Raw genomic sequence first — 20,085 nt, forward strand, 5'->3', positions numbered from 1 at the left:
ATATTTTCTTGTAAATTTAGTAATTGCATAATGTATAGTACTAAAATTTGAATTATAATCTACAGTTTGATACCTAAGTCATTGACATAAATTCATGAAATAGTAGTTCAATAAAATTTTTAATGCGAGTCAACGAATGAGATGACATGGCCTTTCACCCATTACCCGTCTCGAAAGGGTCAACTCTTTTTTTTACCAAAAGAAAACAATTCCAGAGATCTTAACCTATCCTCATGTAAAAAAAACATTTCTGTCCCAGTAGTCCTGCTTTTAACTCTTTTCAGTAACTGAATAACACTTTTCCTTCATATTATAGTGATACCCTATTAGTATTGGATGTGTATACATGTATATGTTGATGCTTATGACTTTGTGCTTGAGGATAAAAAACAAAGTCGTTGTCTGTGACATTGTGATGTATTCTGAATATTTGCTTTGAAACTGGAAAAAGTTGTCAATTTTCAACACTTTAAAGCGAGTGTGTGTGTGGGATCATTATGTAATAATTACAAATCCAACTAGGCATCCTTTAGTCTAACAATCAGGCTGATTGCTGAATGATTACCTTTCACTTTCAAAGGCATAAAAAGTAATAGCTGATGAGTAGTTATTAATAATCTTACAAGCAAGCTGCATGATAATCCAATTAATGTTGTGTTTCTTTAGATTGTAAACCATATAAGTTTGAAGGCTAGACTAATCAGATGTGACCAATTAACAGGCCTCCTAAATATGATAGTCCTCTCTTATTTCTTTGATAGTTACACGGGTTCAGAGTAGGTACAAGTAGTTAACATAGACACAAAAATATATGTGTGCAATAGAACAAAGAGGTCACATGACCAGAGATTGCTTAACAGCTAGTAAAGGTATCTTGGTACTCCAGAGTATTGGTTTACAGTTGGAATGTTTTGTTCAATCAAGATTACTTCCTTTATTTTGCAGCTGTTGATGTTTGGGTCATTGTTTAAAATTACATTGTTTTGTATAGATATACGGTGGTTATTGGGTTGCAATGGTCGGAGTTTATTATTATTATTATATTAAAGGAATCTGATTTCTCCGATGTAGAATTCCAGACGTTATTAACTGGGGGGCAGTTGCAATGGTGGTAAACTTGGAAGAGCTTTTTATTATGTTTGGGAAATTTGGTTTGCAATTTTCTTCTAGTTTCTGTTATTGTACATTATTTTATAAATGATGTTGGTATTTTGTGATTCTATGTAATTTCTATTTAATAATGATTTTAGTTTAGGGCCAGGATTTTGAGTGAATTTGAAGTCAACAGGAATTTTATGTTTAATGGCAAGTTTTCCTCAAATGTTAATTATTTTTGAACTGATTGCAGAGATATATGGTAACCTGAAGTGTAATGTTGTGTTGTTGTTTGGTGTATTAGTGTTAATTTTGTTTGAGGTTTTTATTTTTGTGTTTGTGCGAAAATGTTTTGACAACAGTTGGTGGATATTTGTTGGTGTGAATGAAACAATACTTTGTAAAGTTGATTTCTTCATCTATGTAGTCAGTTGAAGCTGTATTTATAACGTATTTTAGTATATTGATTTTTTGTTTGGATTCATGCTCAAAATTCCAGGGGATGTAGAGACCCATGCGAATGATTATTCGGTGAATTTTGGTTTTGAACTGTGTCGGATCTAATAATGTCAAGGTTAAGAAAAGATAACTGCTTGTTATTTTCATGTTCAATGGTGAATTTAATGTTAGGGTGAATGGAGTTTATATGTTCAAAGAAAGTGTGTATGTTTTTGGTAGAAGTGAAACCAACCAAAGTGTCATCAACATACCTGTATCAGTATAGGAGAGAATACAGTGTAGATTTTATGGCTTGTGTTTAAATCTGGGTCATAAAAGCTTAAAACATCTGTTTGAAGAAAGTTTTTGTTCTTGTGAATTCTAAGAGGAAAACAAAAAGTGTACTGGAGATGGGAATTAAAGGAGGTCATGTGCAATATTACAAGCTTCCTGATGGGAATTTTTATGAAAAGTGACACAACATTAAAACTAGTCATTAAGGTTTTAAGGTTTAGTTAGTTTAATGTGTTTCTGAAATGAAATACATCTTTAAAAAAAGATCTATACTGTCCACTTATGACTCATTTAATTATAATTTTGGTAAATAAACAGCCTGAGCTCTCACACATCTGTATGTTCCTTTTTTATTGCATTTATACCTGCAATCAGTTCAAATATAATCAACACTTAGAGAAAACTTGTCATTAAACATAAAATTCCTGTTGACTTTAAATGCACTCAAAAACCATTCGTAAAACTAAAGTCATCACTAAATAAAAATTACATGAGACCTTTTAGTCCTTCAAAGTTGATCTTGCATGGCATCCCATAAGAGAACTAAAAACTTGAAATTGTGCTTTACATTACAGGAAATCATTGACTCCCTTCTTAAACTTTTGGAAAGTATGGCCTCCACTGTTAGCAATGTCAACCATAAATCAGTCACCCTGTTAAAATAAAATAAAAGCATCTTAACTGGAGCCTAGCCTGTCATATAGGATAAAGAAATCAGAGGCTTTAATCCTGTCAATTCCTTGTAAGTTTCATTAAGATCACCTACTACTATCTTTTCATTAGGAGAAAATAAGTCAAGTGATCTTAACCTATCCCTGTAAAATATCCCTTCCCTGCCTTGAATCTGTGTAGCATCCCCCCCTTTGGAACACTTTCCAATAATTCATTATCATTACTTATCGTATACTGTTGCCAAAACTGCACATAGTATTCCAAGTGAAGCCTAAGTAGTGATTTGAATGGAAAGATAATTACCTCTTTTGCTTGTAATCAGTATGTCTTTAAATACACCCTAAAATTCTATTAGCTATACTACTAGCAACAGAGCACTGCTTTGATGGCTTGACTTGTAACTTGAGTGACTTATCTGTCACTACATCAAAATCCTTTTCTTCAATCATGTTTTTGAGTAGGTTCACATCTTCAAAAAAGTATGATCTAAATTTGGATAAACCAAATACATTACCTTGCATTACTGTAATTATAGGTCATTTGCAAAATATTTTTTCAACTTACCAAGTTATTCAAATGACTCTATAATATCTCAGTATCATTTTTACAGTTAGAAATATCCACTTGTGTAATGTCATCAGCAAACTTCATTAATTTATTTATTATGCTTCTATCAGTATCCCTGAAGTATTACACTTGTAATGAGGGTCTAATAACAACCTTTTACTTTCTATCAAACCACCTAACTTGAATATAATTAACTAGTCTTTCCCCAACTTAACCACCCTACAATACATTTAACTAGTTATTCATCTACATAACCACCCTATTTGAATACAGTTAACTAGTCTTTCCCCTACTTAGCCACCCTACTTGAATGTAATTAACTAGTCTTTCCCCTACTTAACCACCCTACAATACATTTAACTAGTTATTCAGCTACATAACCACCCTATTTGAATACAATTAACTAGTCTTTCCCCTACTTAACCACCCTACAATACATTTAACTAGTTATTCATCTACATAACCACCCTATTTGAATACAATTAACTAGTCTTTCCCCTACTTAACCACCCTACAATACATTTAACTAGTTATTCAGCTACATAACCACCCTATTTGAATACAATTAACTAGTCTTTCCCCTACTTAACCACCCTACAATACATTTAACTAGTTATTCACCTACATAACCACCCTATTTCAATACAGTTAATTAGCCTTTCTCCCTCTTAACCACCCTACTTGCATACAGTTAATTAGCCTTTCTCCCTCTTAACCACCCTACTTGAATATAATTAGCCTTTCCCCTACTTAACCACCCTACTTGCATACAATTAATTAGCCTTTCTCCCTCTTAACCACCCTACTTGAATATAATTAGCCTTTCCCCCTCTTAACCACCCTACTTGCATACAATTAATTAGTCTTTCTCCTTCTTAACTACCCTACTTGAATACAGTTAACTATTCTTTTTTTTCTTCTTTACTCCCGTCCAGTACAATTAACTAACTTTATCCTTTCTAACCATCCTCCTTGAATACAGTTAACTAGCTTTATCCTACATTACCATCCCACTTAACCCTTTCACTGTGGCTGAGACGTATATTTCTTAGTGCTCCCATTCCCTCACACTGCAACTGGAACAAATGTTTCCCATTGTTGTTCAGAATTGCCACTTGTGATGTATGGGAGTAAAGTGAGTTGGAAAGTATTTATTGGCATCCCATCTGATGTTGATATATGGTTTCCATCAATGCTTTCCTCTCAGCCTTTAGTAACCAACAAGATGCCTAAGCAGAATGTAGACAACTGCTTGCCGACCGTGCCCGCATCGCTAGAGCAGCAAGTAGTAACCATAATTACTATGTAAATATGCTTGATGCTCTTGACTCAGATAGCTTAGAAGATAGTAAAAGTGAGTCAAGTGGTGTTCAAGAGGATGCTAGCTCTCCATCTAGTGGTGACAGTTAAGATGATGAACCTAGACCCAGCAGAGGAAGGCATAAACAGTGTCGATAATGGGAAACATTCACCCCAGTTTCAGTGTGAAGGGGTGGGAGCACTGGGAAATATACGTCCCAGCCGCACTGATTGGGTTAAATGGTCTTTCTTTTATTTAATCATTCTACTTGAATATTTTAATCAGTTTTTCTCCAATGGGCTGAATGGTCTGTTGTCAAGTATTTTTAGTGTTTATCAATCTAATTGTTGATATCATTTGTTATTTATTCTTCAAGCTCTTGTACTGTATGATCTTTATTTAACAGCAATATCTAAAAGTAACTTTTTTCATTCTAGTTTATGAACTTTGAAATATCTTGGAAATTGGTCCACATGATTCGTCAAAAAATAAAACCTATCAGTTGTTACAACACTCTAGCCATCTTTTATGCAGAAGTGGACTTCAGTCTTTTGAAATTAAACTTGGAAGTGGTAAGCCATGTATTTGATAAGAATAGTGAATTGGATAAAGATTTATTGTTCAATATGAAACTGCTTTTATCACCTCCTCTTTATGGGATATGTAGGGTGTTTTGTTTCTAGGGTTATTATATTTTTCAATATATATATATCTATTATACCATGAGTAAATATCATCTCATTGTTATTGCTTCTTGTGATCTATTATTTTGGGAACATATTCCACATCATTATATATTGCTCCATTATTGCCCCCTTTTCTACTGTAAAAACTACCTTAGATCCATTGGCACACAACATTTTTTGTGAATATATACAGAACTCAATAATTGTATTACATTAGGAGCAAAATATGTTAATATATATATATATATATATATATGTGTGTGTGTGGAAATCTGCACAGTTTATTTTTTCTAATGTTTTGTGCTATAGGAGAACACAAAACTGAAATGGTGTTCACTGACTGACATGGAGAAGCTTTTACATGAAGAGCCAGGTTTACTTGGATTGGAACCATTAGAGTTTGCGAATGAGATTATAAACAACAGCGATTGGCAGTCATCATTTGCATTGAAAGAAGTTTCTTTTGAAGATGTCCTTCTTAATAATCTTTGCACCAAATCACCAGATGTTAGACCTCATTATAAACTTCTCTTAGAATCTGCAAAATTCAGTGAAAAAGGTACACTTATCAATGTGAACAACTTTAGTAGCAATAACGTTAAACATGATGTGTTATGGATAGAAAAATCTTAAGTTTTTATTGGTTGATTTAATATGTTGGTTGATTTTTTATGAAAATAAAAATAGTTTCTTTTGGTCAGTATTATTTATTGTAATATCTTGTTTCCCTAGTTTTCTGTCAGTAAATATATAGTATATTGATATTTTATTGTGGAATTTTCAAATGTAATTACTTTTTGGGTTTCCTATTTAATCCTTTTTCAAGTTCTGACAAAAGAATAAACATGAAAAAAAGTCAATATTAAATTATCTTATTTTTGTTTTATATACATTACTTTCTTTTTATCTTTGTTTTTCTCTCTCTGATGTAGATGAACAACAAATATATGCCGATTATATGAGTTTCTGTTATCCTAGTCAGTTTATGAACAGAACTGTTTTTCAACAATACCTTAAATGCCTTGGATGGACAGATTCCACTTTAACTGGGCAAATTTTTCAGTAAGCATTGTTTTTTTTCTATCTACCTTTCTGTATTCAGATATAATGCTAATAGAATCATCTTAATCAAACATATGATTGACCCTGAGAAATTGAAAAGTGAGACCAAGGAGGATTCCAACCAGAATGATGCTTTATCTTAACTGAGCTGCTTCAAATTAGTAAATTAGTATTATCAAAGAGGGGCAAGAAAGAATGCTATAAATTCAAACTCATCAACTTCTCTTTTTTGTTAAACTAGCATGATCTTTGATAGGTCAGTTGGTGCAGAAACTCCATCCACTCATTCCCAGTCTTAGTTTTAAGTTCTTTAGATCACTTAAAAACTGATTATATGGCTTGCACCATAAATAAATTATTCATAGTTCTTGAATATAAAACTTTATTAGAAGGTTTGTACTTTAACTCAGGCCTTGACAAATCCCAGGTGCCAGGTCTTTTTATTTGTGAATCTAGAATAGTTCTGGAATCTTGGAAGTCCAGAACTATTTTCGCATTATTTGAGTCCTAAATCAAACTTTGTTTCTATGATTTTAACACTTTCAACATTGGCTCAGTCAATTTGACCGACCACGTGACCTCTTTTAAGGTCTATATAGATATAATACTTCTAACTTTCAATATAGTGTGTATATTTTCACAAAATTTGGCAGTCTTTTGGTTAGCATTATAAGTCTTTCACATACAAAAAATTATATTTTTTACTGAAGTACTTTTAATAATCTAAAATGAATATTTGTCCATGAATATATTGAGTATTTGATTTGAATAGTCCGTGTTCAAAGTAATTTTCATGTTAGGATTAAAACTAATTTACTTCACCTCAAAAATCTCAAATTTCCTTTGTGTAATCCCTAAAACCTCCTAAATACATTTCGACGGGTTTTTTTTTCAGTAAAACTTCATATTTTATATGCTATTTTGGCTACCTTATCTCTATATGGGATCGGTCAATTTGACTGACCTTGTAACCACCAAAAAGAAATCTAAATAAATATCTATTACCCTTTTATGTTTTGGTAATGGCTTCAAATTGTAACATGAAACTACATTCGTTTTTCCTAAGTATCTTTAAGCTCGTAACAGTATACATATATTTATAATTAAATTTTATTGTTTTATTGCCTTTTAAACCATGTCTAACTACTATTCATGCCGTTATAAGTCACTCGGAGAACGTGCAGCTCACATTACACTGTCGAGTTACATTGCCCACGAACTGCTCGCATGTGTGCCTCATGAAACATTTTTATTATATTATTATTAATATTATTCATTTTACCTAATTTAATCTTAACTAGCCTAAAAATATCCCTATTTTTACATTTTAATTACTTTTATAATAATAATAATTAAAGAATAAACATGAAAAGCAAGAAATAGTCTTATTGTCGATGACAGTTAACCCTACTTTTTTATAATAATGGTAGTAATGCATTAAATAACTTTTATTTAATTAAATAATGCACCAAAGAACATAGACTAGTAACATGCAAAAAGTAGACAATTCCCCTAACTCTCAAAATTTTTCTGGCTTTCTAACTTTGTGACAAGAGCTGTTATAAATTTGTCTGAGCTAGTCTTTATCTTTCCCATGGGAACGAAGCTTGTACTAACAGTGAAACTGATGATATTCTGTTCAGAACACAATGTTACAAGATATATCATTTGATAGATGAAACCTTGACTTTCTATTGGTTATAGGTAATATATAATTAAATGTAAGAGAGAACTATTAACAAATCCTGAAAGAAAGGATATGACATGAGGGTTCTAATTTTCTATTTGATAGTTCTCTAACCATACAAAATTGAAAGATATAAAAATTATGGTTTGTCTGAGCAATGATGATTTTATGAGTAATTTACGTTAAATTTCATAGTTACTGGAGAGGTGGTAGATAAAATAGAGAAGATACCTAGAGAAAATGTGTCACACTAGGGGAGATTCAGGATTTTTTAAAATATTGCCTTATAGAATTAAGAACTTAAAACTTTTATACTATTAAAATATGGATTATTATCTAAGATTTTGTTATAGTAATTTGTATAACATAAACAAAAAGTATGCTAATAAAATTTTAAATGTAACTCACTAAAACGGGATTTGCAGTAAAGGATGCCTGTCACGTTAGGGTTAAACCTACAGAGAAAGTATTTATTATAATTCAATTAAAAACTCACTAGACAGTTTGCATGTAGAAGGTATTTATTATATTTCAATATAGAAACTTGTAAGAAGGTTTTTCTTCTTAAAGCTATATAGATAGTATTCATTCTACTTGAATATAAAAACACATAATGAGTTCTGATACGATACTTAATCTCCTCTCATATTTACCTTTCCTGATTCAGAACTGCCCTCTTTTTTGCTCATCGTTAGTCTTGAGGATCCCATGTTTCTGTGTCATATTGCTGCATTGTTGCATGCAAATAGGCATGCAGCAACCCTCCATCAATAGGAATTCAGCACTGTTTCCTAGCACAGCTGGCTTCCTTTATACTAATTGTTCAATCATCACTTCTCAGTATGACACTTGTGATAAGATGTGCCTTTTTTCACTCACGTGAAATTTCTCAACATCATTGTTTGGTTGAATTCTCTACAAAATCAGTTTTTGTGGAAACATTTTTTGTTTTTATTTACAAACAATTCTGCCTCTGCATAGTTTATGGCTTTTATTTTCTACATCATGAATTACATAGTGATAGTTGTTTCCATGCTGTCTAGTGTTGGACATCTGGAATTTGTTGACTCTGGACAGACTACCACCTTGGCAATAGAGCTTTTTTTTTTTGTCTACCAGGGGACGTGACAGCTGTTGTATAACAAGTGGTGGACTCTTGTAGTTGGCCTGTGCATCTTTTGAGCCTTGACACAGTCTTCTCTCCTCCTATAATTCTTGTCCGTGAAGACATGGATTTTAGGCAAGTTTTTCCCACCTCCTAAATTTGTAAACAAATCTTCCATTGCAAACGTGGATCTACCTCAACATTCTCCATATTTCTCAGGTATGTTACCTTTTTCTCACTCTCTCCTATTTCTTATTATTCTTTACTTTTCTTTCATCAAAGTATTATGTTTTTACTTATTCCACTAATATCCAAGTCTAATCTGAAACATTTTATTATTTCAACTTCACTCTGGTGCTGGTATATCTTGTCCTCCTTCACTGGTTGCACATATTCATTGGCTTACAATCAAGCTGAAGCCCTTTTCTTGGACTCCCAAACTCTGGAGTTCCTTCTTCACACTTGGGTTCTAATATATTGTCATCTGTTAGTCTTTTTTTTAAGCTCAGTTTTCTTACCTTTGCCTTATCTTCACTACTCTTTTAAATTATCTATCTTCCATCTATCTCTTTTTTGGAATCGGTCCACCATTCTTCTGAGGGATTTTAGGTGGACACTTATTCCCTTCCTTTTTCTACCTTTTTGTATTCTTTTCCTTCTGCTGTGTCCATTCTCACTTAGTTAATCTGTTGCTGGGATCTATTTGGGAGGAAGGCTCTTCCTGCCCATCTACATTAATCTATCTCTTTCTCACAGACTCTCATGTGGCTCCTTTCCTCTGACAATGGGTGTTTGGTGGGGTACCTGATTCTTTGCAGTCATAGGCTGAAGCCATGCACCAACACTTTTTCTGACTATTCTTGTGTACCATCTTTCCCAAGCTCTTCCTCTCCCAGTTGCTGTCTTCCATCCTTCTGACTCCTTTCTGTTCCCTATTCTTCTATCCTGTTCCTCTTCTTCTTCTATCCATTCTTCAACTATCCATAGGTTTCAGCAGCAACAGTATCATAGGTGACTATTTTATTTTGTCAAGAACAGTGGGGGCCCATTTGACTTGATATGTAGATCTATGGATTTCTTTTATGGCTGACCATTGGATGCTACAGGTTCCATTTGGTGACCTTATCCTTAATTTTTCCTCTCCTCCCCTTTTGTATCCCACCAGTATCTCTCTGAGGAGGTGTCATACCTTTGGAACAAGGATGCTATCAAAATGGTTTCCCACCTTTCTCTGGGACTTTATTTCTGTATGTTCGTTGCTCCCCAGTATACTGGGGATTGACATACAGTCATTGTTCTGTATCATCATTGTCACTTTCTTGACCTTCCTCAGATTACTGTGATGGGTTTTATCACCCTCCGATGGTCTTTTCTTCAGGGCTTTGGATGACCAAGGTCAATGTCTCTGATGCTTACCTTTACATTCCCATTTCCCCCAACATATAGATTTTATCTTCAGTTTGTATATCACAATCAAATTAATCAATTCTGAGCTTTTCCTTTTGGCCTGGTGTCAGCCCCATATTTTTTCTTTTTTTGTTGTTTAGTGTGTGCCTTCAGTCATCACTTTCATGGTTTACAATTGAGATTTCACCATTATTTGGACAACTGGTTTCTTTTAGCTGCATCCCAACAGGACTCCTCCAACCATACTGTTCTTCTTTGGCTCAGCCAGTATCTGGTTCATTTGGGTGTGTTCTTCACTTCCTGTCTGAGCAGAGCACAGCCTTCTCTGCTGCATTTGAGGGCCATGGAAGGTTTGGTTTCCACATCTCTCTCCTCCCCTTCTTTTCCTGCACAAGATGTTCTCTGTCTCTTAGGGTTTTGAGGTTTTTTGGAACCCCATAATTTCTTGAGTTGTGGGTATTTTACTGTGGACTCTTCATGATCAATTGACCCTCTCTTGGGATCCCTTTTTTTAAATTTTTTTTATGGCTTTGTTTTCATCGATGCCTTTTCCATTTATGACAATACCAAACCTGTACAATTACTAGTGTCATTTTCTCTTACAAATATATCTCTATACTTTTCTAATAATGTTATCAAACCTTGTTTATGTTTCTTTTCTATATTTCCTAAGAGAGAATCCCAGTCTATCCTACTTTGTTGTACCTGTTTCTTAGCATTATTAACATTATGCTGTCTTACTTAGCTATTTGTTCTCTACTACTAGCCTTACCTACTACTATGTTCTTAGGTAGTATTACTTTTTCTTCACTCACATTTAGCACTTTTATAGGCACTGTGTCTCTCTCAGGTATATTACTAATACAGGGAGTTATATAAACCGTTTCTTCTATCTCACTAGGTTCATCTAACACTTCTTCATTACACTTAAATATACTTTGCTAGGTTTATTTACTACATTTACAGCAGGATGTTTATGCCTATATATCTGTTTTTCTCGTAGCTTCTCTCGAGCAGCTACTTCAATCAGGTCAAGCAAAGTTCATTCAAATAACATCTAGTTGCATTACTGAATAACCCTCATTCATATTCAGATTTTAAAGTATCTTGTATCATCAACTCATTCAGGTGTGTATAAGCACTATGCAATCTATTTCCTAACTCCTGCAATTTATGTCCAAAAACTTAAATGGATTTGCCTCCTTGCTGAGTTAAATCACACATCTCTGTTAAAATTACATTTGTTGTTTCTTTCTTCCTATACTCCTCTACTAACCTACGTACTAGATACTGAAAATCTGTGGTTTCATGCAGTTCACTATAAGCCCTAATATAGCATTTTGCACCTCTTGCTGTTGTTAATCTTAATGTCTGCCTTCTGGGCTATAATCCAGCCTGATATTCTGGCAGCTTCAGTAAAGGCATCAATAAAGCTTCCAACATTCTCATCGAGTCTACCGTGATATAACGGTATGACGCTTGTTAAATGCATAGTGCCTCGTGGACCTGCTTGTGTGGGTTGTTCTGCCACAGCTTTGAAGCTAGTGTCAGCCCTTCTATCAACTCTAGGGATGCTCTACCCTCTTCTGTAGTCGTGTCTACACCAGTACTAGCCATATTAACTTACTTACTACTTATTTTTAACTTGCACTACTTATAGTACTTTGGCTGACTTTATTACTTTTTTTGCCTTTCTTTACTTTAACCAACCTGTTGTTAGCTACTCCAAAAATCCTTGAGACTGTGCCAGTTGTAATGGGCAGTGCCCTTATGGCTAGTCGTTGGAATATCCACTATACTGTCGATTACACCAAATTTATTTATTTGAGGATTGCAGTGGTGAGTGGAGCTCACAAGTCGCTAACTCGAAGTAATTTACAGTTAGAACAAAGAAACGTGTTCCAAGACTAACATTGAACAAAATATAACTGCTTTTATTAAACCTTTCCATATAGCATATAGTAATGGTTAAAATTTTATTAATCATTAATTTTTCACAAATTTACTCTTTACTTTTCGTTTAACACCATTGACCAGTACATATAGAGTATGTTTCTCTAATATAAACATTAAATCCTTTATTAAACTACATTAATTGAACAGAAGAGATGGCAATTTCTATACTTACAACAGAGTTGGACCAGCATACTTTTGGAGGTTGGAGGTCTTAATGTTTATAGTGGAGATAATTGCAACTGCTACTACTTCTTGGAGATAGCTTCAAAGTGCCAATTTGAGATGTTATCATAAACTTTTTAGTAGCCTTTACTGTATTACTAACTTGGCATCAGTAACTTATCACTGTCAAACTTATAGCTGTCATTTTTCATAACATCTCTGTTGTAGCTTCATTTTTATAACTCTTAACTCGTGATTTACTAACTCATGATTCTCAATACCACATAACCAGCTAGCTATATTTTACTAGCTCTTGGCCTTATTTCGTAACACAGGTGTTTTGACTTACGCCATGTCTTCATGCATATGTTCACTTAAGAACTCAAAAAATCGTTATGACTTCTTTCGTAAAATTCTTTTAAAATGCTAAAATTACTGAAGCAATTGTAAAATTCCCTCAAAAATATCCAATTGCTTCAATTTGTACCATAAAGCGATAAAGAAAGTATTCATTATATCTGAATATTAAAACTCATTGGAAGGTTCATAACTTAAAACCATATAGATAGTATTCATTTCACATGAAAGTAATAACTCAACAGAAGTTTTGTACCATAAAGCTTTAAAGAAAGTATTCATTATACCTAAATATAAATACTCATTAGAAGTTTTGTTTCTTAACATGAGAACTGCCAAGGCCATCACTTTGACAGTTTCACTTTTGTTTGTGGATATGAAAGATACACTGTTGCCTATTCTTTACGTTCCTAATTCTGTTTATTAAATACCCTGATGGTGTTTCAAGGACAGAATTGCAAAATTAACAAACTTATAATAACTTTTACCTAGAACTGCCAAAGACCCATTTATTTGACATGATTTTATTTATAACAACATACAATTTGTTTTTTCTTTTTTTGTGTGTATTGCAAGTAGCTTGCAGTTTCAGTATAGATTCCTGTTTTTATTTCTATCTCCAACTAGGTATTTCTTTATATTTTGGCCTTTGATGTCTCAAAGAACAGATTTCTGTTTGTTAGCTAATGAGTCTACTTATAATCCTATCAATTCCCATGAGAAGTGGCATCTGCTTGTCTGTTGGTTTGAGTATATTGTAATATTGTCTTCCTATAATTCTATCAGTTCATGTAAGAAGTGGTGTCTGCTTGTCTGTTGAATTGAGTATATACAGTAACAGAGAAACTGACAGAGAATCACTAACTCAAAAATAGCTCAAAGATGATGAATGTCTGCTCAGCAACTGATAGACATGCTCACAACTTTGTCAGAAAATGATTCTTATGTGGAGAATGTGAGTGATCACAAAATTGATGAGTTCTGGATTTGTGAAACATACAGTCCTGCAAGTGGAAGTGAGGAAAGTGCCACTACCACCAAAACAGCTCTAGATGCAGAAGAGGTTGTAGTAGATTGCAGTTGTAGATAGTCGTCTGCAGTGGCGGTAGCTGGAGGTGCTCCAACTGTGCTAGTAATTGACTGGTACAGTACTAACCACAGTGACTTTTGTGTTACCAATGTGAGTTGGCATATAAGAGATTGGAAAGAATGGAACTGTTTGGGAAATTATGAATTGTGGTATTGAGGCTGCAGGAAGATGGGTTGCACAAAATATTTTGACAGAAACTCCAGGTCTTGCACAGTACACAAAATGCAAGACTGGTAGCTTTCTCAGTGCTTTTCACTTGTTGATTTATACGGGAGTAATGCACTACATCCAACGATATACTGAAGCAGAAGTGATTCCTGGAAAATATATCTGGTGGAATTACAATAATTTTTTTGCACTGCTATATGTTTGTGATGCCTATGGTGGTAAAAGTATTTAGCTGGAGAGCTTTTAGTCTGTGCAGTGGGGAATTCCTTTTTTTTCACAGAGACAATGACAAGCAATTAATTTCAAGAAATATTGAGATTTTTGCTTTTTATCTTGAGAGCAATGAGAAATGACCAACTTCAAACAGAAAAATTTACCCTAGCATCGGAAATTTGCAATGGCTTCATTAAAAACCTCATTGTCTGCTACAAACCAGGAAAGAACATTAATGTGGATGAGTACTATTTCACACAAAGACACTGTGCTGCTGGACACTACATGGCAAACACATTGGAATAAGGTTATGGTTGGCTGTAGATGTTTCCTCAAAATACATTTTGAATGGTTTATCCTACTTGGGCAAGCATAAAACTCACCCAACTGGTCAGAGACTGGCAGACAGTGTGATATTCAGGCTGATAACACCATACTGAAAAGGGAGGAATGTGACTACAGGCAATTTTTTACTTTGCTTCAGTTCACAAAAGAGTTGCAGAAAAAACAAAAAATCAGCCTATTTGGAACAGTGAAAAAGTTAAGAAGAGAGCTTACAACCAGAGCTGTACACCAGTAAAATTTAGAAACATAATGATTGTATTACATTGACTATCTATAAGTGCAAGCCAAGGAAGAGAATAGTTGCATTCTCAGCTCTCTTTACATGTTAGTTGGCATTGACAATACTGAGAAGAAAGAACCAGAATCTGTGCTTTTCTACAACCTGATAAAGTATGTTGCAGACCATCAGCACTCAGTAAAAGCTGGTTTTCATCAGTGGCCAGTTCCTGTACTTTACAATGTCCTGGACCTGGCAGCCATCAATTCCTGATAAAGTATGGAGTGGATGTTGCAGACCATCAGTAAAAGCTGGTTTTCATCAGTGGCCAGTTCCTGTAATTTACAATGTCCTGGACCTGGCTGCCATTATTTCCTTCATTTTGTACAAGGAACGAACTGGAGAAAGTATAAGTAGGAGGGATTTCTACTTGAAGCTAGCCTCAGAGCTCTGACTAAAACAAGATTGATAAAAATGCAAAACACCAAGCATCTCAGCCTAAATACAGTGCTGCATTCAGAGAAACACATAAAAGAAAACAATGCCAGGTAGCTAAAAGCAACAAACAGGATTTCAGATAAATATGCTGTGTGAAAGACCTGTGTGGGGGTAAATGCACAGCAAAAGTTGAAAAGCATTTCATGTCTGTGGATTGTACCACTTAGGCTAGCTTGTAATAGGAGACCTGAAATTTTCTTCAGTTTCTTAACAAACTTATACTGTTTAGAATACATTACCTACTAGTTTGTATTTATATTTTGTATATACAGATAGCTGGTTATACCTGCTTACTAACTTGTTTCTTTTGATATGTTTATTTGACTATAGCATTTAAATTACTGAAGTGTTTTTTTTAATACACACTCAACTGTTCATTTGAATACAGTGTTTGGCTATATAGAAAGTATTCATCACAAGGGTTTCTTCTTAAAGATATATGGAATTTATTATTGTTCAATATAAAAACTTAATTGATTTTTTGCATATTAAAGTTCTATAGATAATATTCATCATACATGAATATAAACATTTGTTAGAGGGTTTGTGCATTAAAGCTATATAGAAAGTACTCATTATACTTAATATTAAAACTAAGTATAAGGTGGTTTGTCACTTAACCCTCTGAATACAGGCATCTTTTTCTATGCATGTCACATGGTTTTACTGAGTTACATTCAAAATTTAATAAACATACTTTATTTTCACAGTACATGAATAAAATTGGCATCAAAATGTAGCTAATAATCCAAATTTTAATATTATATGTATTTTCTGTTCTAAATTTTGTAAGATAATATTTAAAAAACATCCTCAATTTTCCCTAGTGTGAAAATTGTGACATTTGCTTTCTAGTTATTTCCTCTTCTGTAATTTATTTACCAACCCTCTGAGAAGTAAGAAATTTAGTGTAAATTACCCATTATAATTTTACTACTCAGGCAAAGCATAACTTGTATTCAATCTTATTTGGTTACAGAATTATAAACTAGAAAAACAGACCCCATTTGCCATGCTCACCTGTCACATTCTTTCTTTCACAAATTCCCAATAGTTCTCTCACATATTTAATACTATATTATTTACAACCAACAGAAAGCCAGTTTTAATCTATCAAATGATGTATTATATTACATTAATTTCTGTACAGAGAATTGTCTAATTTGCTTCCAGTTCAAACTATTCCCATGGGAAACACATTAACACAAAGTAGTACAGCCATTGTATTTCTAAATTGTACTGATGTCATCAGCCTGAATACCACATTATGTGCTAGTCTCTGACCAGCTGGGTGAATGTCATTTTTGCTCAGGTAGTGAAATTATTCAGAATTTATTTTGAGGTAAGTTTACTGCCAGCCAAAACTTTTGTTTTTTGCCATGTATTATGTCCAGTGACACCATGCTTTTATGAAAAAAAGTTGCTCATCCACAGTAATGTTCTCTCCCACCTTGTAGCAGGCATTGCTGTTTTCAATGAAGCCATTCCAAATTCTGATGTCAAGGCAAATTTGTCTGTTTGAAGCCAGGCACTTCACATTGCTCTCAAGTAAAAATGCATAAATCTCTAGATTTCCTAAAATTAATTCCTTGACATTATCTTTTTTTTAAAAAAAGGAATTGCCCATTGTTGAGACCATAAACTCTCCAAGTAAATACGGCTAGCACTGCAGAGGATTGTCCAGGACTGCTGCTTCTGCCGTGTCTTCTTCTGTGAAAATTTATAACTGTTCCTAGTCAAATGTCGTAAATATTCTGGTTGATAAAGGTTAGCAAAATCACAATTTATAGTGTACATGGTTATAGCTGGTTCCTAGCCACCTTTTTAAGCTCTCTCTTTTTGGCGCCTTGCCTTGGCTGTTTTATAGGTGCAGGAAAGATTTTCTCGAACATTCCGACAACAATACCGAGCTATATTTAACCGGTTACGGAAGTGGGTATATAGTCGATTCTTACGTTCACGAATATTCTACAACCTTGGAGAATTGGTAGGAGTATCGCAGTACATAACTAACACTGTAAGCTAGGCACATTTCTACATATAAACTCAATTCCAACAAACGTTGTCATTAAAATAAATATATAACAAAGGCGTTACATGCAATACATATCTGACACTATAAGTTACACATATTTTTAAATACAAATTTAATCTAAACAATGTTCATATTAAAAATAAATACATAACAATAAATTTGTTACAGTGTGTATATATATATAGTAACAGAAACTCAAAAACAGCTTAAGAAAAACAAATGCCTGCTCAACAAGTGAATGAGATGCTCACAACTTTCTCAGAAATGATTCTGATGCATGGAATGTGAGTGATAATAAGGACGTTAGTGAATTCTCATCGGACATTAGTATCTTTCCAAAAGTATTACTGAATTCTCAACAGACATTAGTGGTTTTATGAAAATATTATCTTACTTCAACGGACTGACAATTCAGTGTCTGACAAAGCTAGCTAGCTTCTTGGCAATTGTACGTACATCGACTTCAAGTTAACTCCCTAGATATCAAGGAGACTGAAATAGAAAGAGGATTCTATGTTGTTTATAAAACTTTGTTTGTGGTAATTATTCGTAATAATTGTTGTTATAAATTGTACTGCTGTATATATATATATTAAAACGTATTTGTGTTAAAAACGAAAAGAGTGTGTGTCAATCTTGTTGGCAAATAGCGTAAATTAACTAAAATATCGGCTTCGGACTATTTCAAATTCGCAATACGTAACAACACACTTAAATCAATAGATGACCAGACACAACTTCTCATGGAAATTGATAGAATTATGGGTAGGCAATGTTACTGTATACTCAAATTGAAAGACAAGCAGGTGGCACTTATTACTGGAATCGATAGGATTATAGGTAGACTATGCTCAAATGTACTCACATCAGCCAACATATAGACATCAGTTCTCTCAGACTTCAGTGGCCAAAATGTAATCAGAGAGCTGGGTGCTCATTTGGAGATAGAAATAAGAACAGAAATCTATACTGAAACTACAGGCTACTTGCAATACAAACAAAAAGACCTGAATTATTTGTTGTTATAAATAAGAGTATGTATTGTAAATAACAGTCAAATTGATGGGCCTTTAGTGGTTCTAGGTAAAAGTGATTATAACTTTTTTTATTTACTTTTGTGTTTCTGCATTTGAAAACAGTCAGGGTATTTAAAAATGCACAGAATTAGGAAAAGTCAAGAATGGGCAACAGCATATTTTTCATACACTCAAAGATATTTAGATTTTAAAAGTGAAAACCACGAAGTTGATTACTTTGGCAGTTCTCATGTTAAAGCTATATAGGAAGTATTTATTATACCTAATATAAAAATTAATTAGAAGGTTTGTATTTTAAAGCTATTTAGAAAGTATGCCTTATACCTGAATATAAAAATTGATTAGAAGGTTTATACCTTAAAGCTGTATAGAAAGATTTCATTATACTTTAATATAAAAACTCCTTAGAAGGTTTGTACCTTATAGCTACGTAGAGAGTATTCGTTATACCTTAACGTAAAAAGTCATGAGATGATTTGCATCTAAAGCTATAGAGAAAGTATTTATTAAACTTGTATAAAATTACTTTTAAGATTTGTACCTTAAACTATGTAGGAAGTATTCATTATATTTAATGTAGAAGCTGGGATTATAATGTTTGTCACTTAAAGTAATATATAGAAGGAATTTGTTGTACCTGAATATAAAAATTCACTAGGAGATTTGTACCTTAAAGCTATATAGAAAGTATTTATTATACCTGAATATAAAGATTTGGGAGAAATTTGTTTATTGAAGCTACACATAAAGTATTCATTATACCTTAACCTAAATACCTATAAAAAAAAATAAACAAATGAAGGTTTGCAATCGTTTACCTCTTTTGTGATTTTCCTGTCTTCTGTGATAAGACAGACACTGTCAGTCTGGGAAAGACTTACTACCATATTTTGCAATATATGTACTTTTCCTGGGGTTTAAGACTATTCTTGATAATTAAGAATTTATTTTTATTATGTTGTTAAAAACAACTTGAACATTATGCTCTCTTAAATCTGTAGGTGTAGTATTTGATCTGGTATCTTAGAGGGTTAAGTAAATAACTAAATCTGTATTTGGTTATAACAGTAATAAAGAAAAACTGGAGTGAAGAATAATTTGTAATGACCAAGCATAATAATATGTATATTCTCATATTAACACTAAATATTGCAATAAGTAAAATGGGACAGATACTTTGCCAAATATTTAAAAAGTCATAAGGTTCAGCAACAACTTTTAAAATGTGTTTTCATTTACTCTTTGAATGTTTGATTTGAACGTCTTACAAATAAAAGATTTAAAAAAAAAGTTTCTGTGTTTTGTGTTTGTAACTTAATATTTTCTAGTGCACTGGATTCACTCAGCCGTGGGATTCTCACCTATAAAGATGTAGTATTGGGCCTTGCAGCCATGGAACCATGCACACAGCATGGTGGTCCTCCTGCTGAAGTAAGGTGTCGTTACATATTTCGCTTTTATGATGCTAACAATGATGGAAGAATGGAATATTCTGAATTCAAGTAGGTATAGACATGTGATATTTTATTTATCATAATTTCATTACACTTTTTAAATAAAAAGAGTATTTTAAGGACACAAACATATTCTGTCATCTGTTATCAAGTATTACCTTTATGGATAACTCAGTAAAGGAGATTGGGATACTGAACTTCTTAGCCTTAGGAAACTGGAACAAAGAAAATTAATTGTGT

General features: G+C 33.2%; 1 protein-coding gene across 4 annotated transcripts in view; it reads left to right on the forward strand.

Annotated features, from left to right (window-relative positions):
* Positions 1-20,085, forward strand: part of LOC106470767 — a 26,796-nt gene extending 6,711 nt beyond the window's left edge. For 2 of the 4 annotated variants that reach the window (XM_022399402.1, XM_022399401.1), the window contains exons 3-6: positions 4,804-4,938; positions 5,362-5,611; positions 5,985-6,114; positions 19,720-19,916. In XM_022399402.1, the coding sequence (XP_022255110.1) occupies positions 4,807-4,938; positions 5,362-5,611; positions 5,985-6,114; positions 19,720-19,897 (690 nt within the window). In that variant the 5' untranslated portion in view covers positions 4,804-4,806 and the 3' untranslated portion in view covers positions 19,898-19,916. Of the gene's footprint in view, positions 1-4,803; positions 4,939-5,361; positions 5,612-5,984; positions 6,115-8,920; positions 9,126-19,719 lie in introns of all 4 variants that reach the window. The other 2 variants (XR_002613122.1, XM_013931334.2) reach the window with 2 other exon arrangements.

Source organism: Limulus polyphemus, unplaced genomic scaffold (genome assembly GCF_000517525.1).
Source record: "Limulus polyphemus unplaced genomic scaffold, Limulus_polyphemus-2.1.2 Scaffold4209, whole genome shotgun sequence".
Taxonomy (NCBI): domain Eukaryota; kingdom Metazoa; phylum Arthropoda; class Merostomata; order Xiphosura; family Limulidae; genus Limulus; species Limulus polyphemus.